Here is a 24446-nt window from a genome sequence, read left to right as displayed (position 1 = left end):
AGAGAGAGAGAGAGAGAGAGAGAGTGAAGAAGTAGTAAGAAGGCAAACATGAGAAGAATGGAAGGAGGTGAGAAAAGAAGGTTGAGAAAATAGATGAATAGAGAGGCCTGGAAGAAGAGGCATGAATACAGTAAAGGAGGAGATGGAGGGTGATGAAATGGAAGTGACGAGAAGTGACACAGGGAGAAAGTAAGAGAGAAATAAAAGAGGAGGGACGAGATAAGGGAGAAGTGGGAGTGAAAGAGGTTGAAGTGAGATAAAGCTTAAGTAGAGATGTAGGGAAGGCTGAAAGGGCAGAAGTGAGGGAGGAAAGGGGTGGGAAGGTGGGAGAAAGGGAGGTGAGGAAGGAAGGGAAGGGGCAGGCAAGGAGGGAGTGAAGAATGGACGGAATGGAGGGAGTAAATAGAGAAGTTGGGAAGGAAGAGAGTGAGGGAGGAAATGGTTTGGAGCTCTAGTGAGAGGGGAGGGAGAGAGGGGGAAGGCGTTTGAGGAAGGGAGAGAAGGAAGGAGTAAGGAAGGAAAGAGGAAGGGAGGGGATGAGGGAAGAAATAGGGAAAGGAGGAAGGGAAACGGTAGGAAGGAAGGAGTTAGGGAGGGGAGACAGAGGGAGTGAGAGAGGGAGAATGGACGAGGGTGAGAGAGCTAAATGTTTTGAAGGGAAGGTAAGGGGTGTTTGGAAGGCGAGGGAGGAAGGGAGGGAGGTAAGAGAGGGAGAGGGAGGGAGGGAGGAACGGTGAGAAATGGAGGGAGAGAAGAATGGAGAAGGGGTAGAGGAGGTAAAGTAAGGCCATTTGTAAGGATCTGCAGTAAATGGGCAGATTGGAGTGTAGGGTCAGAGGGAGAGAGAGAGAGAGATTGTGTGTGTGTGTGTGTGTGTGTGTGTGTGTGTGTGTGTGTGTGTGTGTGTGTGTGTGTGTGTGTGTGTGTGTGTGTGTGTGTGTGTGTGTGTGTGTGTGTAAGAAGCAGTATACCGTATTAACTATATTATCCATCTTCCCCATTCCCCATTCTTCCCTCCAACTTTCTCCCCAATCACACCCTTCTCCACTTCACTTTTCATCCATACGGTATCACTCCTAATCCACACAGTATCCACTTTATCCACACTCGATTCATCCCATTCCTCTTTTTTTTTTCTTTTTTTAATAATTGACTGTCATTCCCCACTCTACTCTTACCAGACTCTCCCTCGTCTCTACACGCTGTTAACTATCCACACCCCTACCCACACCCATTTCCACCCCCTATTATACTGTCCACACCCCTATTGACACCCTACCCATTCCCATTTCCACCCCTATTTACACAATCTACACCCTAGCCCACACCCTTTTCCACCCATATTCCACTATCCACACCCTAACCAACACCTATTAAACTACCCCTACCCCTACCCACACCCGTACCTACAGGCATTTCCACCCTTGTTTCACTATCCACACCCTTACACACATCCACTCCCACCCCTGTTATCCACATCCTATCCACCCTACCCTTTATGCAGACGCTTTTTACTACTCATTGTTACCCAGTCTGTCCACACCCTATCCACGTACCTGTATACTGGCAGACGGCGTCCCTGTAGGTACCATAGGGCTAGTATGGCCCTATCCCCAGGCTCGGAGGTGTGGAGGTGGCAAGGCAGCTCCACTCTTCCACCCGACACTCCTACCACGTATTCCGTCCCGCCTGTGGAAGAGAAAGTGGGTTAGATAATAAGTAGATAGATAGGTAGATTAACTGGTAGATGGGTGTAAATATGTATGGATGGAGAGATATATAGACAGACAAATAGATAGACGATTGAGATAGATAGATAGATAGTTATGTGATAGACTTAAGAATAATTATTGTGTATGTGGAGAAGCAGGTAGAGTTTGTCGGATCATAGTTTAGATAAAGAGGCAGGAAAGTAGGTATTTAGGTAGGTAGGTAGGTAGGTAGGCCAAATGGGTAGCCAATATACTTTAATAACGGGTATTTGGGTAAGTAGGTCAGTAGGTAAGTCAGGTAGACGGGTTTGTGAAAAATGTACATGTAATAATGAATGTTGGGTTAAATAATGTGGATTGATAATTTTGTAAATAATATAGCTGCATAATAGGTAAGTAGGTAGGTAGGTCGGTAGGTTGGTAGGTAGGTAAGTGGTGCATAAAAGGATATTATGCTGGAAAGGAAAATGATATTGCTGGAGTAAGCAGCATTGCCTGGTGGAGAGAGAGAGAGAGAGAGAGAGAGAGAGAGAGAGAGAGAGAGAGATACACAGACCTCACAGATTTTACATTACCGAGAGAGAGAGAGAGAGAGAGAGAGTTACAGAAATGCACAGACCTCACAGATTTTACCTTCCACAGAGAGAGAGAGAGAGAGAGAGAGAGAGAGAGAGAGAGAGAGAGAGAGAGAGAATCAAGCCGGTATGGGACCCGGAAATAGCCAGGCTGGATGGGTAGATTGCAGATAGGAAAACACACACACACACACACACACACACACACACACACACACACACACACACACACACACACACACCACTTCTGAGAAAACCGCACAAATACCATAACGAAGCGGCGCAGTCTTCGCATAGTCACTGTATTCCCCCTCTTACGATATTCCCTCCCCAACCCCTTTGATAGTTTGGGAAGATTTTGGATATTTGAAGTTTTATAGATGTTGAATAGTCGAATCTGGTGGGTATTTGAACCTTTTTGAGTTTTGAAGTTTAAGAGAATTTTTTTTTAGCTTAATATCCAGTGGTAAAAAACATTCTTGGTATTGGAAATGTTTGGATATTTAATGTTTATTTTTATGTACTCCATGAACAGTTTTTATGTTTGGACTTTGCTTGAATTTAAATTAATATTAGCATTGCACGATTAATCTTCCTGCAGTATCGGCACTGCCTTGTATTTGGAAAGATTCGATATATATATATATATTTTTTTTTCGAAATGTGGGTTAGGTTTGCAAGCCAAATTGTGGGATACTAAGCCCATACTTCTTTATTTTCAGACAGTATTTTCTAAAGTTCGAACCTCTTTCAAAATAATTGAACCCTGTATTGAACAGTTGAACCCCCTTTTCCAAAGAAAGGAATTCAGAGTACCGGTAACTGATCCCTTCTATGAATACCTGAGCATTTTACAGAGTGACGGAACTCGGTGTTGAATATTTAAATCATGTCTAGAAAGATTGAACCCTTTATTGAATAACTGAACCCATTTCCGATTAAACTGACACTCCTCTGGATATTCAGATCGTACTACCGGATATTCGAAGATGTTTCAGAACATACAAAATTTATTTACGGAAAATTCAAACTTTTTTCGGATCCTTTTTTTTACGGATACTGAAGCCGTTTATCCGAATATTAGAGCTCTTTTCCTGGTATTGTGGCCCTTTTCCGGATATTGAGGCCCTTTCCCGGAAAATGGAGCATTTTCTTAATATTAGAGCCCTTATCAGGATATTGAAGCTCTTCCGGGTACTGAGGCCCTTTTCCGTAAATTGGAGCCATTTTCTGGACATTCACCCCGTTTTTCCGGATATTCGAAACCCTTTAATCCGGATTTTCGAGCATTGGGGTCTGCGTCGGGTCTGCATTACTGATACACCGGGCCGGAAATTCAGGCGGCCAGCTCTGAGCCTAGTTTTAAAAGGCCTTAATTTCCTCTTTGGTAGCTGTGTGTGTCGAAGGGGGAAAGGGGGAGAGGAATGGTTAGCGGGGGGGGGGTTAGGAGGATGCTTGGGGAGGGGTGGTTGGAGGGGAGAGGAGAGTTGGGGAAGGAGATGTAAAAAGAGGTTGGAAGGGAGTTGGGGAGAGGAGGTAAACGGTGGTTGGAGAGAGGTTGGAAAGGGGAGGTAAAGGGTGGTTGGAGAGAGGTTGGGGAGGATGGTTGGCGGGGGGTAGGGGACAATGGCTGGAGAAGGGGTAGTGAGGGAGGGTGGTTGGAAGGGGACGGGGAGGATTGAGGTTAGGGGAGGGTGGTTGGAGAGGGAGTTGGAGGGAGAGGGAGGCAGGAACTTGGATGGGGATATGGGACTAGGGTCGATTTAGGTTAATAGGAAGGTGGTAGTGTAGTTCATTCACCTCAACTTGGTCAGATTTTTTCCCCGTTTCATTTAATTTCACGTAGCTCAGTGGCAGAATGAGAAAATATTACGGTCCCATCTCCTTTCCAAGCCCCTGATCTTTTTTTTTTTAATGTGCTTGACTCTGGACACACATTTAAAAGTCCGTTCCATGAGGCAAGCATTTCTCCTACATATCGCACCATAGACCTTCACATGTCACCACTTCGGCTTTTAACACCCACCGTCCATACTGAACACATGTTAGGGCTGTCTCATACACCACTTTCCCCATCATCACACGTTATTCTTTTCTAACAACTCAACGTATAAAATGGGAGATGGTAATTTTATCCCAAGTTAACGTGAAAAGAGTATAGGAATGGCGAGGGGATGAGGTGTTGGGTAAAGGAGCTGGAGAGAAATGGGGTTAATGGGGAATGAATAGGAATGGGGAAGGGAATGGGTGAGGTAGAAATAGGTTTTGATGGGGATGGGATTGGGATGGGGAGTATGGGGATTCTGGAGAACCGAATGGGGAGTGAGGTGGGCTTTGGAAATAGTAAATGGGGATAGAGAAGCGGAATTAATGGGGAAGGCAAGACAAAGAATAATTATATTGGGTTGTTTACAGATGCCATTGCCTTAATTGGGTAGTTAGAGGCAATGTGATTTATTACTTGTATTATTGTTACAGGTACTGGTAATAAAATTTAATCAGTCTTATTAATTGTCGGAGATTCAAACTGGATGATGATGATGATGATGATGATGATGATGATGATGATGACGACGACGATTATGATGATGATGATGATGGGAGAAGTTGTACCAAGGGTGATGTAAACTGTAGTAAACTAAGTTCTCTATCACGACAGCTGTGTGTGTGTGTGTGTGTGTGTGTGTGTGTGTGTGTGTGGTGTAGCACATGCTCTCACTAATACACCATAATACTGAAACACAGAGAATTTAACCTCATTGCTGGTTATGATGATGATGATGAGGAGGAGGAGGACCATTATCACGCCAGCGTCCTAAGCTCTCACTGTGTATGAAGGTACACTAACTATCATCTTCCAGAAATGAAGCCATTTTATAAAGGAAGCCACAGTCTAAGCCACGCGAAATATAAAGGCACTTGATCCATAAAGTTAGAAATATTATAGTAATTCATCCGACTCTGAAACCGCACTGTATAAAGCCACTGCAAAAATTAGGTTAGAAATATTAAGTGCTAGATATGTTATGCTTTACAAAATATTATCCTCAAAAGGCCTAGACGTGGTGTTTATTTCATGCTACTGACAGACGATTTTTACTTAAGACAGATTTCTGGTAGTGGAGGGGTTAATAAAGGCTACGTCTATCTTCCTTAGTTTGAAAAGCGTCTCCAGAGCTGAAAAAACTTGCCTGGAGATAAGAATTACAGTTTGGAAATTATCTCAAATAATCGTACTATAAAATCCTGTTCGGTAAGTCTCTCATATACTGAATAAAATTGCGTAGAGATTGCAGGAGTAAATAGGAAGTGTCACAGAAGCCATATGGAATAATCTCGAGATAACAAAAAGAGACAACAGGATTAAAGAAAGAAAGATGGTGAAATGATAAGAATAAAGAAAAAACGGCGAGATAATAGGAGAAAAGGGAAAAACGAAGGTAACAGAAATAAAAGAAAAAATGACGTGATGATAAGATTAAAGGGGAAAGGTGATGAGATAATCGAAATGAAAGAAAAAAAAAAGGAAAAAAGGGAAAACTGACAAGATAACAAGAATATAATGAAAAATGACGAGATAACAGGAATACGGGAATAATGATTAGAAAAGAGGAACAAAGGAAAAAAAAAACGGCATCGTAGTTAATGGCTGAAACCCCACGAAATGCGAAACCATTATCGTGCGACAAAATATGAGATTACGTCAGCGTACATGGACATTTGGCGGGATGGCTGGCTGGCCGGGGTATATCATGCATGTGGCTGTGGTTGCCTCATGACCACTGATTTTACACATAATCGATGCCTGCAATTAATGAGGCGGCGTCACGCAGCGCCTGAGTTTGCTTAACAAGCTGTCAAGCCATTCAGACTAAACCATCTCTATCTGTGTATGTGTATATACAGTATGTATGTATGTACCGTACATGTTGATCTATTTCTTAATGTCTATCTATCTAATGTATCTGATGCTGTATACTGTAAGGGGTTGCCTCGACAAAAGGACCTCCAAGCCTTTCTTTCCCTACTCAGTAACGACTCCTCTTTACATGATAAACCACCCCCCCTTATACTGGCAAAAAGAAACTATGTTCTAAAATTATTGTTATGATGTAGGGACGAAAAAAAAAAAAAACGTTGAAATACAAGAGCATTTGGGATGGGAGGAAATTCAGAGTTCTTTACCCACTACTACATTCCACCAGATACAAACGTTTTTAGCTCATAAGTGAGTGTTGTAATGGGTATAAAACTCGTGAGTATCAGAGGATGTTTTTGGGCTGTAACTTGCAACAGTAGCTCAAATGCCGCTCGAATTACAAAGATGCACATCCCCGATTGTTACGAAGCGTCTTGGTGCTTCACATGCTCTTGTCCGCCTTTTTTCGTTCCGGAGTTAAGATTGATGAAGAAGGAAAAAGAAAAGAACAAGATCATTACTTATGCTACCCAGTTTTGCGAGTCATAGGACGGTTAGCTGGGCATTGCGAGTAGCTTTGCTCTTACATTTCAAGTTTTTTTTTTTTTTCTCCACATGCATAAAGCTGAACTCAGTGAGCATTTTGGTGCATAGGCCCTTGTACCTTATCTACGTGACGTCATTTGAACATGGCCTTTCCGTACATAGTAGCCTGTTGGTAACCCTCTCTCTCTCTCTCTCTCTCTCTCTCTCTCTCTCTCTCTCTCTCTCTCTCTCTCTCCATCTAGCTAGTGTCTCTCATACACTCTCCTAGTCAGTTTCACATACACCCTCCCTCATTTACTCTCACTCATTATCCCTGCACCTCGTTCTCGATATCCTTCTCCTCGTCCTCCTCACAGCCACCTCACCCTCATACACCCCTAGATAGTCTCACACACGCTCCTCCTCCACATATTTCCACCCTTATCTCTCCATGTCATTCTCTGTCTCTCCTACCTTCTCCTCCCAAACCACTTATCTCTCATCAGCTCTCCTAGTCAGTCTCTCACGCCACCCACTTCCACATACTCTCTGAGCTTATGCCTCCATCACTTTCTCGATCCCTTTCTCCTCCCAAGCACCTCTCACTCACTCACCTAGTCGATCCATCACGCTCCATTCGCTCCACGTGGGCCAAACCCCTGAGACTGGTTTTATTTTTTTCCCCACAGCATCAATCACCACACGACATTACTCACGAATCATTCCTGCACTCCCCAGAATTCAGACTAATGGTTGCTGTCTGTCTGGCTCTCTGTATATCTATATGTCTATCAGTTTGTCTATCCATTTGTGTTTCTGTCTGTCTGTCTGCCTGTCCATCTATCTATTCATCTATATGTGTCTATCTGTATGCCAGTCAATATCTGTCTGTCTGTCTTTGTGTCTTTATCTACGGTATCTATCTATATCTATCTAATTTATCTACCTATCTGTCTGTCTATCTGTCTTCCTATCTATATCTATCTGTCTTTTGCCTATACGCCACATCCTATTGGTGTGCACTTGACAAACGGACCTGCAGGCGCTTTTTCCCTACTCAGTAACGACCACCCTCTCCAAGACACACCACCCAGCCTTCCCTTGTCATCTTATCTCTAGCATCTTATCTTTCCATCTCGTTTCCGGACTGCCCCTCCTCCTCCCAGACTCTTCATTCCTGCCCTCCAAGTCAGTCCATCACCCCCATTCGTTCCACATGGCCAAACCTACACGCCTCTCTCTCTCTCTCTCTCTCTCTCTCTCTCTCTCTCTCTCTCTCTCTCTCTCTCTCTCTCTCTCTCTCTCTCTCACACACACACACACACACACACACACACACACACACACACACACACACACACACACACACACACACACACACACACACACACACACACACACACACACACACACACACACATTCTTCCCCTCCTCCTCTCACTCCTCTGGGCGCAAATTCAGACTAATGGAAGAACGCCGCCATCAACCAAAGACCTCATGAGTGGAGGTGTGGTGACGGTAATGGGTTAAGCCTCTTCAGTACGGTGGCGTTTATTCATTTATTTCTTTATTTTGCATCTCTGGGAGCGGCCCGGTTAGTCAGACACGCCCTACTGATTTTTCACAAGTAAGGTTCTTCAATATTTTTTTTTTTTCACCATTTTTTCGACCTTTTGTAGTTTATTCCACGTAGCTGTGAAAAGTTAATGCAAGGGCTCACACTCCATTCCCATAGCACTTCTTTGTGACTAGTTTGCTGTTCTAGTGTTGATCTGTTGATACGACGCACCATTCATGCTGGAAAGATGGCAGTTTTAGGCCAAATTAGAGTAAAAAGTGTATAGCGAGGTCTTCTGTGGTGCCTTATTTTAGCGAAACCGCATTAATTCCACATTTTTACACGTGTTCGTCCCGCTAACGTCACACTCTGGACCGTATTCTCGTCGGGTAAGGAGGCTTCCTAGCATCTCTTCCTTAGCGATTTAGTTTTTTGTCTGGTTAATATATTATTGTATGTTATGCATGAAGGGGGTGCGTATATTAGAATTGTTTATCACAGAAAAGGTTAGCAAGGTGTACTAAGGAAAATAAATCGCTCAGGAAAAGGTGTTTGGGAGCGTCCTGAACCAGCTCTAGTATGGGCTTCTAATCATTAATCCTAGGAAATGCTGTCAAGGTGAAAGGTTAATTAATCCCATACAAAAATATCTCTTTAGAGTAATCCCTGTCAGTCATTTTAAAATCGTCCGGTGATAGCAAGATAGACCCGTGGCACCTCTCCCTTAGCGATTTATTTTTGGATATGGCTCTTTAAAATACTTTCGCGCGTTATTTTTGCCGTGTATGGCGATAGTACAATGATTTATGTAACACGATGAAGAAGCGTAAGGTGTAATAACCAAATTAAGTCGCTTTGGAATAGGTGTTAGGGAGGGTGTGGGTAGAATGGTAAGGGTCCGAAAATTATAAAGTCAGGAATATCGGGAGGGTGTGGGTAGAATGGTAAGGGTCCGAAAATTATAAAGTCAGGAATATCGTATCATGAGACGAGGAAGCAAGGGCACTAAAAATTCTCTCGCGAAGTAGTAAAGTCAGAAATACGAGCTAAGCAAACTGCCTCACGAAAACCATTAGCCACACGAAAGCCTACTATCCATAAAGCGTTTACCAGCACTACCACGAATACTAACAGCAGCAGTAATAGCGTCATTATCAACAACAACGGCAGTAGCAGTAACGACACCAGTATAAATAACGCAGACAATTATTACAACTCTGCCAACACCAATACCATCACTACCACTAACAACAGTAGTCTCATCATCACCACAACCACTGCCACCACCACTGCCATCACCACCACCACCATTGCCATTACCACCTTTGCAGTCACCACCACCACCACCACACTACCACATCTCCCACCACCACTACCACCACAAAGCAAGCAAAGAGAATTCGCAAGTACCGCTACTTCAGCTTAATTTTTCACCTCTTGCCGAGTGTATTATGCATGGCACTTGTGACACTTTAGCTTTACTTTGGACACTTTAGCTTTACTTTTGACACATTAGCTTTACCTTTGACACATTCGCTTTACTTTTGACACTTTAGCTTTACTTTTGAACACTTTAGCTTTACTTTTGGTACTTTAGTTTTACTTTTGGTACTTTAGTTTTACTTTTGACACTTTTGCTTTACTTATGTACTTTAGTTTTACTTTTGGCACTTTAGTTTTACTTTTGACACTAGTTGAATTTTGACACTTTAGCTGTACTTTTGACACTTTAGCTTTTCTTTTGACACCTTCACTTTATTTTTGGCACTTTCGCTTTACTTTTGGCACTTTAGCTTTACTCGTCTGGCACTGCGACAAACTAAACACTGCAATAAAGTCATGCAGAATCATTGAAGAAGAGAATTATGTGAATTATGAGAAGTGGGTGAAGGTAATAAGTAGTAAAGGAGAGCACTGAGGGGAACGAATAAGAGAGAGAGAGAGAGAGAGAGAGAGAGAGAGAGGCACTAAGAGCAGTGAGCAAAAGAAAACATTAAAAGAAAGGAGTGAAAGGAACTTGAAAAGGAAAGCATTGAAAGTTACACAAAGTTAAAAAAGATGAAGTGAGATAGACATGTTCTTGAGCGAAAACAACAAGAATCCCCTGAAGGGAAAGAAGTTCATTCCTTTCACTATCTGAGCGTCGTCTTTAATTTACTCCTGCTACCACTAGACAATATTATTCCGCTTAGGAGGATAGAAAGCAGAGAATAAAAGTTAAACAGGGATAAAAAGCACAAAGTAAAAGCAAAGCATGTAGGAGAAGGAGCGGTTTATAAAAAATTCACAAGGCCATCGTCCACCCACATCTCACTTCCAGGGCCACACCTTGTGCTTTCCACCTGTCGAACACACACACACACACACACACACACACACACACACACACACACACACACACACACACACACACACACACACACACACACACACACACACACACACACACACACACACACACACACACACACACACACACACACACACACACACACACACACACACACACACACACACACACACACACACACACACACACACACACACACACACACACACACACACACACACACTATTACTCCATACATGTCAGTGCTTTCAATGTTATGTCTTAGTACAACGATATTATTGAAGTCAGCAATAACACGCTTAACCCCGACATTACGAGAGGTTCTTTTTAAACTGACATTTTTTTTATATCAGCTAGAGTAAGTGAAATAAAATAAGCATCAATATAGTGAAAGGGTTAAACTTAAGGAAGACACTTAGATGGATTTGATTGACTACCACTTAAGACATTATTACCCCGTTCACTAATAAAGGAAGTCTTGAGATAAAGTGGTAATGTCGCCAGATTTAATAGCCACGCCATCGTACTGAAGGGGTTAATTGTTTTTCAGGTGTCTGCATAATTAAAGACGTTCTTGTAGTGAAAAATGGTAGTTATGAATAATGGCCTCTAGTAAAGTTGTAGTAAAGGTGTATTGTGTGTATTTAATGGTCCTTTCCATTACGGTTACTACGACTATTTTTACCTGTGTCTTTATTAGGGTCGTGAATAAAGCCTTGGGTATTATTAGACATATGTAAGCAGTTACACACACACACACACACACACACACACACACACACAGAACAAACACCTGCTAATGCAATTAATGAGCGAGAGGTGCGGAAAAAGTGAGTGAGTGAGGTAAAGTCAGTCAGGTAAAGTGAGATAGTGAGTGTGGTAGAGTGAGATAATCTAGGAAGTAAAGAGGATCCTGGAAGATGTGCGAAAGACTTTAGGAAGTAATAAATAATAATAATAATAATAATAATAATAATAATAAACAAAAATAATGATAAATGCTATATCATCATGGGTCCAAATCTCAACCTTATCCGAATTACAAATACTGATGACCTTATGGCGAAAATTATCCTCCTCATATCATTAACCCAAAAATAACCTTCAATATCTCACTCTGTGTTTCTCACTGTTTTTTCTGTATCTGTCTCACTTTATCTGACTAACTTCACCTTGCTCGCTCACTCACTTTTTTTTTTTCACACCTCTCGCTCATCAATTGAATTAGCAGTTGTTTGTCCTCTCTCTCTCTCTCTCTCTCTCTCTCTCTCTCTCTCTCTCTCTCTCTCTCTCTCATTCCACGCTTTCATTCCCTTTCTTATTTAATTTTCTCCTTTCCCCTTTCTGTCAGTTTCCTCCATTAATTCCTTTATTTTTCCTCCTCCTCCTCCTTCTCCTCCTCCTCCTCGTCCTCCTCCTCCTCCTCCTCCCGTCTCACCTGTTCTGATTAAATTACCTTGCTCACCTCTCCTTCTTACCCTGCCATTCCTTACCTTATTCAGTTTCCTTCCCTTCTTTCTCTCCCTTTTCCTGCCATGTTTTCTTTCCTTTCACATCTTTGGTTTTTCTTGTTTTCCTATTTTTTCTTTCTAATTATGCCTTCTTTTACCTTTTCCTCCCATGTTCCTTTTTTCTTCCGTCTTATCAAGCTTTTCCTTGATTTATTTTTCTTGTATCCTTTCTTTTTCCACCCTTATTTCTCCTCCATGTTTTTCCCCTCTCTGTTCTTCTCTATCTTCTTGCTTTCTTTCTCCCTTCCATTTCTTCTTGCTAAATTCCATCTCTCTTCGTCATCATTTCTTTTTCCATATTTTCCTGACCTTTCATTTATTTTTCCCTTCTTTCTCCTCCCACTTACTTTTTTTTTTTTAAATATTTTCCTACGTTCCTTCTTTCCAGACTTTTTCTTTTTTCTCCCTTCTTTCATGTAGTTGTCTTTGTTTCTTGCCATATTCCTTTCTTTCTCTCATAAGTATCTGCCCTTCTCTCTCTCTTCCTGTTTTTCTTGTTTCCTAGTTTGTTCTTTCACTCCGTTTCTTCTTCATTCCTCTCTCTCTCTCTCTCTCTCTCTCTCTCTCTCTCTCTCTCTCTCTCTCTCTCTCTCTCTCTCTCCTTTATATGCATATATCCTCCATTTTTCCCATCCGTCTGTTCTCACTTTTCCATTGTCTCTAATCTCTTTCCGTCCTTTTTCTTTTCCTGCCTTTCCCTTCCCTCTCTTATTCCATTATTTCCCTTTCTTTTTTTCCATTTCCCTTCTCCTCCCTTTTTTTCATCTTTCATCTTTCTTTTCCCATCCTTATTCTTTCTTCACCCTTAACATTATTTTCCCCTCCCCCTTTTCCTCCCTTCTCCTCGTCTCCTTTCCTCTCCTCTCTTATCTTTTCCTAAATTTTCTTCCCCTTTCCCTCCTTTCCTGTTCCTTTCCCTTCCTTGGCCTTCCTACTTAGTTTCATTTTCTTCTTCCCAACTCTCCCCTCTTTTCCCCTCCTTCCCTACCTCCACAAATTCCTCTCTCTCTCTCTCTCTCTCTCTCTCTCTCTTTCCCCCCCTCCAATTCCTCCATTCTTTCATATCCCCTCCCTTCCCTTCCCCTCCCATTCCCCCATCTCCCCTCCCTTCCCCAATCTTCCGTGTCCCTCACCTCTCATCTTCAAAATCTGTCCTTTTATTCAATTTTCTCCCATCCTTCGCCTCTTCCCTTCCCTTCCAATTTCCACTTCTTTCCGTTCCATTCCTTGCCTTGATTTCCCTCTCTTTCTTTCCCTTTCCCTCCCTTCCTTTACCTTACTTCGTTCCTCCTTTCTAACCATCCTTCTTCCCTTCCCTTCCTTCTCCTTCCCTTCCCTTACCACCTTTTCTCTTCTCCGCTTCTTTCTTTCTTCTGTGTTCTTTTCCTCCGCTTTCCCTTCCTCCATTCCTCTCCTTCCCTCTCCTCCCCACTCCTCTGTCTCTTCATTCTGTCCTTTCTCCCTCCCTACCTCAATCTCTTTAGTCTCCCTCACCCCTCATCTTCTAAAACCTCGTCTCCTCTCATTTAATTTTCTCCCCTCCCTCGCCCCCCATTTTCATCACTCCCTTTTTATCTCTCCCATCTTGCCTCACCTCTCATCATCTTCATGGTCATTTTTACCTCCCATCATCATCTTTTCCTCCTCCTCCTCTTACTATCTTTCCTCTTCCTGCTCCTCTTACCATCTTTCCTCTTCCTTCTTATCTTCCCCTCCTTTGCCCATACTTATTTACTCTTTTCTTCTGTTTCACCTTTTCATCGTAACTTTTTCCCTCTTCCCCTTCCTTTCTTCCTCCCCTCCCCTCTTCATTCCTTCATCTGTCATCTTCTTCATGGACATTTTTTCCTCCTTTCATCTTTCCTTTTCACTCATCTACCTCCATTCTCTCTCTCCTCCTGTCTTATATTTATTACCTCTTCTTCTGCTTCCTTCTTCCCATTCTTCTTCCCTTCCTCCACATTTCTTTCACCTCTCTCCTTTTGCATGGACATTTTTTCTTTCCTTATTCATTTTTCCTTTCTTCTGTACTTTCTTTCTTCCTTTCCTCTTCGTACTGTTATTCTTTCCTGTTTCTCCTTTCATTCCTTCCTCCCGCCTCTTCTTCCTCCCCCTCATTCCCTTCGCTTCTTACATTCTTTATCATTTTTACATCTTCTCTTTTTCATAGCTCTTCGTCCTTTTATGCCTTCATACTTCCCTTCATCTCTCTCTCTCTCTCTCTCTCTCTCTCTCTCTCAATTTTTAAAACAATTTCTTCTCTTCCTCCCGTCCAAGTCATTTTCCGGCTCACTTCTGTCACCTCCTCTCTCCCTTTCCGTCTGACAGCATTACCTGTCATTTCCATTTCATCCATCTTCATCAAGTCTCATTTCTCTTCTCCCATTATTATCCTTTCTTTTCCTTTTATTTTCCTCGTCTTCTTACATTCTTTTGTCCAGTTCTTATCGACCCTTCCCCTCCTCCTGTCTCTTCCTATTCCTATCTTTCCTGTTTTCCCTTTCCTCCCATCTCTCTCTCTCTCTCTCTCTCTCTCTCTCTCTCTCTCTCTCTCTCTCTCTCTCTCAACTTTCTTTCCTTATCCTTCATATTCCCTCCCTTCTTCTCCCTCACCTCCCTGCTTTCGCATTATATTTCATCCTCCTTCGTCTCCTCTCTCCTCTCATCACCACTCTAAGTTTCTGTTGTCGTTTTTTTCTTCTCTCTCTTTTACCTCCTCTCTTTATAACCCCCCCCCTTCCCTCTCTTTCCTCTACATCATACCTATGTAGGCTACTCTCTCCTCTCCAGTTTCTCTTACCTTTCTAACATGCTATCTTTATTACTTGTCTTCCTCTTGTCCTTTCATCATCATCATCACCATCATCCTCATCATCATCACCATCATCATCATCATCATCATCATCATCATCATCATCATCATCATTATCCCTCTTTCTTGTTTTCCTCTTTCCACTTCTCTTCGTCATTCCCTCTTCTTAGTTCTTCGTCATCCTTCTCTCCTACCCTCAGCTTTCTTCCCTTCTTTCAGTGTCTCGTAACTTTTTAATATTTTTGCACTTTTACACTTTAAGATTATTCACTATAGCTTGTCTCCTAACTCTCTCTCTCTCTCTCTCTCTCTCTCTCTCTCTCACACACACACACACACACACACACACACACACACACACACACACACACACACACACACACACACACACACACACACACACACACACACACACACACACACACACACACACACACACACACACACACACACACACACACAAGCCAACCAAAAATCCAAGCATAAAAACACACTCAAAGCCAGAAAAACACAAAAAGAACCCCATCCCACATCTGAACTAAAAACGGGTCACATTGCGGCGGTAAACCGAGACCGGAACACAACAAGGAAGTAATGAGTCTGGGCGGCTCTCAGATACCTGGTAATTGCCGTGTTTTTTTTTTTAATCATGTTTTTTCGTGAGCTTTTCCGGGGCGAGAGCAGAGAAGGGGAAGGTGGAGAAAAGTTTGGGTGTGGTTTAGTGTGTGTGTGTGTGTGTGTGTGTGTGTGTGTGTGTGTGTGTGTGAGAGAGAGAGAGAGAGAGAGAGACAGACAGAGAGAGAGGAAGGAAACATGGAAGAGAGCGAAGAAGAGACTTTGGTAGATGACAAGAGGAATAAGGAGTGGGGGGGAGAGGAAGGATAGGGGAAGAGGAAGAAGGGGGAAGGGGAATATGTGGGTGTGGATTGATGAAAGAGGGGGCAAGGAGGCGGGGAATGGGATAGAAGAGGGAAGGGAAGGAAGAGGGAATGGTTGGGTGTGATTCGGCGAGTGAGAGGGGGAGAGATGTAGAAGAGTTGGGTGTTGTTTCAGAGGTGAGGAAAGAAGAAGGGGAGGGGAGGAGGAGATGGTGGGTGTGGTTTGCCAGGAGAAAGAGGGAAGGGGAAATAGAGGGGAAGGGGAAGGAAAGGGAAGGGGGAATGTCTGGGGAAAACTGTTTGAGAGGGAGGCAAGGGAGGAGGGGATGGGGAGAGGTATGGGAGGCGGAGAGAGAGAGAGAGAGGAAAATATGACTGAAATGAGTGATGAGACTGTGTGTGTGTGTGTGTGTGTGTGTGTGTGTGTGTGTGTGTGTCTGCTTGTTTGTCTTTTTCAGCTCATCGATTTTGTGTTTGTGTTTGTGAATGTTCAGCTCTACGAAGCGTGTTTGTTTTCGTTTTAGCCCGTCGAAATGTGTGTTGGTGTTTGTTGCCTGTTTGTTCGTTATCAGTGTTGACATTATTGTGTGTGTGTGTGTGTGTGTGTGTGTGTGTGTGTGTGTGTGTGTCCCCGGTGGTGTTTTTTTTCCGTGCTGTCTTCAAAGTCCTGTCTTATTTGGGGACCTTTTTTTTTCCTGTTTTTTTTTTTCTTTTTCTTTTTCTTTTTTTTTTGTACCTCGTGGGATCAAGTTTGCAGGACATTTTTTTTTTTCCGCTTCTGCCTTCTGGTGTACTTTGTGATAATATTTGTGCATGCTGGGAAGGATGGATGAATTAGGGTTGTTGGATGGATGTAAGGATGGATGGATGGTTGGATGAATTAGGGTGGTTGGATGGATATAAGGATGAATGAATAGATGAATTAGGTTGGTTGGATGGTTGGTTGGTTGCTTGCTTAGGTGAGTGGATGGATTGATGGATCAATGGATGGATGGATAGATAGATGAATGGATGGATGGATAGATGGGTGGATGGATGGATGGATGGATGAATTAAGTTGGTTGAATTTTTGGTAGCTTGCTTAGGTGGGTGAATGGATGGATGGATGAATGGATAAATGGATGGATGGATGGGTAATTAAATGGAAATGTTGATGGATTATTGAATGGATGAATGAAGAGATGGGAAGACTGAAGATACGAAACGGTTGGATTACTGACTTCCTTTGTGTGCTTACATCTTGCTGTCTCCAGACGATTTTACTCAGCTTAGGAGAGGCTTAAGATACGAGGGGGTTAGATAAAGCCTTCATCAACCTCCCTGCTATTCAGATCTTCAAAGCTGACTGAAATCGTCTAGGAAAAAAGAAGAAAAATGAGGAAAGGCGTCACCAGATTTGTGGAGTTAATGGGATTGCTTTGCTGTTTGCTTATGATGATAGTGCCTTTTTTTTTTTTCTGTGTGTGTGTGTGTGTGTGTGTGTGTGTGTGTGTGTGTGTGTGTGTGTGTGTGTGTGCGTGCGTGCGTGCTTGCCTTTAAAGTTTACTCATGCTGACGTGGGGTGGTTTTATGTTTTTATGGGTGTTTGCAGGTATGTGCTCTTTTATGTTTCTGTATGTGCACGTACGTATCAATGTGGCTCCATCGACCTCTCGCACAACAGCAACAATAACAACAAAACGATAACTACAGCAACCACAACTATAACTAAACAACAACACTAACAACAAAAACATGGTCTCTCGCAATCCATATCACCACAAAGACAATCATCGACCATGCACTTCGACGCAAATACAAAAATATACACACATTCTTATCCCAGTTTTCACTTTTATTATTTATATCTTAAAAGCTCCTGTCGACTTACTCTCATCCTAGCCTTCATATTTATTTCCTCCTTTACTTTTGTCTTCTTCCGAACTTCATTTTCTCGTCTCCCTTTCGATCTCTTCTCCTCTCCCTTTCCGTCTCTTCTTTTCTCCTCTCCCATTCTATCTCTTCTTTTCTCCTCTCTCTCTCTCTCTCTCTCTCTCTCTATCTTCATTGTCCCTCACCTCTCTCCTTTTCTTCTTTTCTCCTTCACTTTTACTTCCTTTATTACAATCTGTTCCTTTTGTCGTCTCATATTTTTTCCTTTGTCCTCTTCTTTGTCTGGCGTTGAAAGTCTTAGTGCACAAAAAGATGCACAACTTGAAAGTGTAGTCTTGACATTTGGCTGACTGTGAGTGGGATAGTGATGAAAATTAACGTTTGGTTTGTAATTATGGAGGCGATGATGATGATGATTATGATGATGATGATGATGATGATAAGGAGGAGAATTTAGAACTGATGACTGATAATGGTAATGATGATGATGATGATAAGGAGGAGGATTTAGGACTGATGATTGATGATGGTAATTATAATGGTGATGATGATGATAAGGAGGAGGATTTAGGAATGATGATTGATGATGATGATGGTGATGATGATGATGATGATGATATCCCCCTACTTCCCCTCCCTATTCCCCTACGTCCCCTTCCTATTCCCCTACCCCTCTTCCTATCCCCCTACTCCCCCTCCCTATCCCCCTACTCCCCCTCCCCATCCCTTTACTCCCCATTAACACGTCGTTCTATCTTCCCCACAGGTACGGTTGTCTTTCTGCTACTGTGCCCTTGGAGAGAGAGAAGGGGAAGTTTACGTTAGGGGCCGTAAGGTAAAGTGGTCAGTCGGGGAAAGGGGTGCCAGGGGCCATGAGTGAGAAGGGGAGTGAATGGGGAGGTTAGGTGAGGGAGGGGAGGGAGTGGGGAGACCAGGTGCGGAAGGTGAGGTGAGGGAGGGGAGGGTTGAGGGAGCACGTGGGGAAGGAAAGATGAGGGAGAGGAGGAATTGGAGGAGGAAGTGGGAGATAAGGAGAGGAGAAAGACTAAAGGAGGAAGTTGAGGGTAAGGAGGACGGGGAGTGAGGGAGGGAGTGAAGTAGCAAAGAAGGGTTAAGGAAGGAGGTTGGGGGAGAGGGATTATACAGTAGAGGAAGGAGAGGAGACGATGGTGGGAGTGAGGGAGTAGAGGGGAAATGGGGAGGAGAGATTACGGAGGGAGGGAGGGGTGTGTGAATTGGGAGTATGAGAAGATCGTTTGCAGGGGGAGGTGAGGTGAAGTGAGGGCGGGCAAGATTGAGAGGGAGAGAGAGAGAGAGAGAGAGAGAGAGAGAGAGAGTGGATAGTGATGGGGGAGGAAGGGAGAAGGAGTGTGGGAAGAGTAAGGGGCAGTAAAAAGAATATGAGAGGAGTAAAGAAGGAAAAGAGAGAGAGAGAGAGAGAGAGAGAGAGAGAATGACTAGGGTTACGATCAAAGTGTGGGAGTAAAGAAGAGGAAATGAAAAAAAAAATGAGTGAAGAAGAGGAAATGAAAGTGAATGAACCACATAAAAGTGAAAAGAAAAATGTGTAGAGTAAAAAAGGGAGAAGAAGCGAGAGAGAAAACAGGTTGTAAAAGTCGTGAAATTTTTTATGAAACGCCAGATGAAAACATGAGTAAAGAATAATGAAGTAGGGATAAAGAGGAAAAAAAATAAAGTTAAAAATAAAGTAGACAAGAAGAGAGAGAGAGAGAGAGAGGAATCAGAGTAAACAGATGAAGTAGAAGTGAAGTAGTGAAGTGAAAATGAATAGAGAAAGGAGTAAACGTAAAATAGTGTGGAAGTGAAGTAATAAAGTAAGAGAGAGAGAGAGAGAGAGAGAGAGAGAGAGAGAGAGAGAGAGAGAGAGAGGAATAAGAGTAAACAGATAAAGTAGAAATGAGGCACTGAAGTGAAAGGGGAATAGGGGAAGGATTAAAAGTAGACAAACAAAGTAGAAGTGAAGTAATAAACTGAGAGAGAGAGAGAGGACGAAGAGGAAACAGATGAAAGTGAAATAAAGAGGAATAGAAAGAGGAAGAGGAATAAAGTAACTGTAAATAGGAATTAAGAAGGATGTAGAAATTAAGAGAGAGAGAGGAATAAAGAGATAAAGACATGTAGATATAATAAAATAAGAAGTAAAGAGAGGAAACTGAATAAACTGATGCAGAGAAGGTAATAACTGCATTGCTAGTAGAGATATTTTAAATCTGAATAAAGCCCTTTGTTGGTATCAGGGGGAAAAATAAAGGACGGAACAGATAAAATAAATGAAGAGAAGTATTGAGGTATGAATGATTACGCTTAAAATCGACAATAGAAGGTAAAGAAAAAAGATCGGAAAATAAAGAAAATAAGAAAAAACGTTAAGGAAGTAAAGAATAAAGAAAAAGGAAAATATGATTAATAAAATGACTAAGAAAAGTAAAAGATAGGGTAAGAAAGATTACGTAGATGAGGACACAAATGAGAAAAGAACAATAAAGAAATAAGGTAATATGAGGGAAAGAAAAAGCAGTAAAGAAAAAAAAAAAAGAGGAAATAAAGGTAAAAGACAATTATTAATAAAAGAAGAGAAAGGACAAAAAAAGACCAAAGAAAGAAGACAAGATATGCAAATAATAAAGTAAATAAAGATAAGAAAACGGGAAAACGAAGAAAAATGAAATATATAAAGTTAGAAGACAATCATGCATAAAAGAGAAAAAAAAGGGCAAAAAAAGAGCAAAGAAAGAAGAGAAGATAGGCAAAGAGTAAAGCAGATAAGAATAAGAGGAAAGTAAAAAGAAAATTAACATAAAAAGAGAAAAAAAATAAACAGTTGAGAAAAAAAGCTGCAAAGAGAGGAAGGAACCGGGATGTTTTATGGCCAGAGTTCAAGAGTTAGTAACGCTATATCTATGTAAACTCCAGGCACGAGAGAGAGAGAGAGAGAGAGAGAGAGAGAGAGAGAATTAATGAACTACCCTAAGGCGAAAATATCAAGGCTTATAAGAGAAAAAATAAATTATATGCCTTTTTGACGATGGTAAGACAGAGTGGAAGGGAACGGAGTGATGTATATTATCCTTCCCACTTCCTGACGATTTTATTCAGCTTAGGAGTGGGGGGTTTCGAGTTGGATCTGGTTTGATGTAGCCGCCTCTGTTAACCTTCTCTGTATTTATGCTTGCTCTCTTCAGACGATTTTATTCAGTGAAGTTTTTTTTTCTTATGAACAAGAGATTTAGACGAAACCCTTTTCCTACTTTTTTATTCCTTCATTTCAGACGATTTTTATTCAGCTAAGGAGGGACTTTAGACCGGAGATATTAGAGTAGGTGTACCCTTCATTATCCATTATATTATATATGTATGTATATATATATATATATATATATATATATATATATATATATAATATATATATATATATATATATATATATATATATATATATATATATATATATATATATATATATATATATATATATATATATATATATATATTTTTTTTCGGTTAACTTCTTTGACCACTTCACAACTGGCGGGTTCCTCAGAGTTGATTAAAATCGTTAGGCATTTTCAGGAAGAAAATAAAATGTCGTTTCGTTCGTTTCGCTTCGTTTTTAAAGGCTCCAACAGGCCTGCATGCGTCGGTCTTGGTCACCTAATGGCGGCTCTCCATGCTGCTCGAGCTGTGGCAGCTTTCCTGTTCCGTCCCTTATCCCGGAAGTCACAGTCAGTGACCTCGTCCCAGGTCTTTTTCGGTCTACCCCTCTCAACCCTACCCCTAACGTTAACACTTCCCCACTTTCTGCACCCAATTACTGTATTATCCCCCATCCTCCCCACATGGCCAAACCATCTCAATCTACCTCTCGTTATCACAACACTAATGCACTCCAGTCCCATCCTACATCTCAACTCTTCCGTCGTAAGCTTAGCACCCCCAGGTCTTGCACTCAAGGACGCACGCACATCCACATAATCATTGTCATTTCCGTACGTTTGAGCCTGAGAATATCCTCTTCCTTTACTGCCCAGGTCTCACTACCACACATGCCGCATACAAAGATCCCATAACACAGAGTGGAGACAACTGGGTGATATTTATGATGATAATGATGATGATGATGATGATTATGATGATGATGAGGAGGAGGAGGAGATGGAGGAGGAGGAGAAGTCCGACGACAACGATGACGATAATGATTTTTTTCAAAGTAATGCTGCGATTTAATATATTGAATTTTATAAAATATGATTCATGATGGAGATGGTAATGGCAATGATGACGATGATAATGCTGATGGTTCTAAGTAACATGGTGGTGGTGATGATGATGATGATGATGATTCAGAATAACATGATAAAGGTGATGATGATGACGATGATGATCCTTAAAAAACTATAATCACTCCTGCAAGAAATGTATTAAAATCAGGAAAATAAATACTGCAGAATATGGTAATCAGTACCCGGGTCTGTTTATCTCTCTATTTTTTTTCTGCTTGATTACAAAGCGTTGGATAATTCTTTTTATTAACAGATGGAAATGATTGTCTAAAAACAGCCTTACTTATATATTTGTTAGCTTATATATTCTTTTCTCTCCTTTTATCAGTAAAGTCCTCATATTTTACCTGCTGTTCGATTTATTTGCAGACAAATATATGATCCGTTGTTGAAGAATATGAAATGGTTATTCGATATCCACTTATTTAGGTACGATTTACACACACACACACACACACACACACACACACACACACACACACACACACACACACACACACACACACACACACACAATAATTTGTTGAAGTACGAGAGGTGATTAATTGAAAAACAGCTTTGCCATTGTGAAGTACGATGATGATGATGATCAGTAACTATGTATGTAATGCATGGTCAGCATATATATTTTTTCTTGACTTAAATCCTTGTCACAATTTATGTTGTTATTAAAAGGTATTCGTGAATGATTATGTAAATATGTGAAGCACTTACACCCTCCTGCTTCTCCCATTAAGATGCAGGTACCGTTATATTTTAATTATTTATAAAAAGAATGTAAATTTGAATCTTTGTCATAATAGTGAATCACTCATCCCCCAACTCCTCTCTTCACGCTGCGTCTCCCTCCACGCTACTCCTCCCTCCACGCTGCTCCTCCCTCCACGCTGCTCCTCCCTCCACGCTACTCCTCCCTTCACGCTGCTCCCCCAATCCATTCTGCCCTTCCCATCCGTTCATGTAAATCCGCCACGCTTGACCAACAAACCACACACATATTGTTACACTCACACAGCCCGGTAAATTAGCCAAAATACAAGCCTTCTGGGAGCCGCACGCCACCTGAATTAGTCTCATTATGAAGCACGGCCGTAATTAATGATGCATCTATTTGTATGTGTAGGTATGTATGATTTTGGTGCGAGGGATGTAGTGATTTTAAAGTTTTGTGTGTGTGTGTGTGTGTGTGTGTGTGTGTGTGTGTGTGTGTGTGTGTGTGTGTGTGTGTTTATATATTGGTTCTGAGAGATATGGTTATAGTTGTAATAATAAAAAGACGCATTTGTTTCTGTATGTATAATTTCAGCAGGTGGGATGAAGTTATTAAAATTTGGGCTGTTGTATGTTCAGTAATGCATGATATAAGCTTAATAGTGTTTGGTTTGTTAAAGATACGGTTTCACTCACAGATTCACTAGTTAGTAACGATGCATCTGTGTTTGTAAATGATTTAAGTGGATATGTTGTAGGAATTTAATGCTAGCTAGTTGTGTGTTTATTGATGCATTATATAAAGGCTGAAGAACATGCTGTCTCTCTCATAAAGGCATAAGTTAATTAATGATGTATCTCTACTCGTCTCACTTTAACCTGGCCTAAAACTGTCACTATTCCATCCCGAACGCTGAAGTGTGACGATAAACAGTAGAATTTGATGTCAGCCACGAGGAATGGCTATGGAAAGGAGGTTAAGCCACTGTACTGCCCTTTTTTTCCTTTTTTTCAACTAAGGTACATGAACTAAGCTGGATAAAAAACGAAAATCGGGGCCAAGTTAAGGTGAAAAGAGTATCGTAATGTATGTAATTTTAGTGGATGGGATGTAATGATTTAAAGAAGGGTTGGGTTGTGTGCTTTGTAATGTATTCTAATGTTTACTTGATAATTTTTGAGTGTAAGACGTGTGATTGAAGAACATGGGATCACGTCTGAGAGGGCATGGGTGCGGTGGTCAGGGATAAGTGATCGGGAAGTACCGTATAGGCTGGAGAGTGAAGATGAGTGTTTAAGTATACCTGTCCAATACACGTCTAATGTGAAGAAAATGAATTAGGTGTGTGGAAATGAGTGAGTGAGGTAGGGGGATGGGGTATGATGTTGGGGCAGGGCTGGAGTGGGTGTTATATGAGGGAGGGGGTGGGTGGGTGGGGGGCGCTTGCGGTGGGAAAGGAAGTCACGAAGTTTGATTTGGTGGATATAGTGTGATGGGTAGAAAGGGGTGAGCGGAATGGGCTGTGATGATGGTCAGTAGTAGGACACGGTGGGGGTAAAACGCACTGTGAGGAATCGCGTAGGTGGTTGGATGGACAGGTGGGCGGGTTGATGGATGGATGGTTGGATAGAATGGAATGGCGTTGTATGTTTGCCGGTATAAACGTGGCGAAGTTTATTTCAAGATTTTATCCCAGAGCAAAAATAGAGAAAGAGGAAAGT

General features: G+C 41.8%; 1 protein-coding gene across 1 annotated transcript in view; it reads right to left on the bottom strand.

Moving 5' to 3' along the window:
• LOC145411662 (neural cell adhesion molecule 2-like) overlaps positions 1–24446 on the bottom strand; it is a 567063-nt gene that overhangs the window by 379470 nt on the left and 163147 nt on the right. Inside the window, exon 2 of the mRNA XM_080281667.1 lies at positions 1557–1689. Coding sequence (XP_080137793.1) covers positions 1557–1689 — 133 coding nt within the window. The remainder of the gene's footprint in view (positions 1–1556; positions 1690–24446) is intronic.

The sequence above is a fragment of the Coenobita brevimanus genome, chromosome 90 (assembly GCF_032717465.1).
Source record: "Coenobita brevimanus isolate Jiangsu-jjx chromosome 90, ASM3271746v2, whole genome shotgun sequence".
In the NCBI taxonomy this organism is placed as follows: domain Eukaryota; kingdom Metazoa; phylum Arthropoda; class Malacostraca; order Decapoda; family Coenobitidae; genus Coenobita; species Coenobita brevimanus.
The sequence above is the reverse complement of the archived record's forward strand: the minus strand, read 5'-3'. Positions and strand labels throughout refer to the sequence as shown.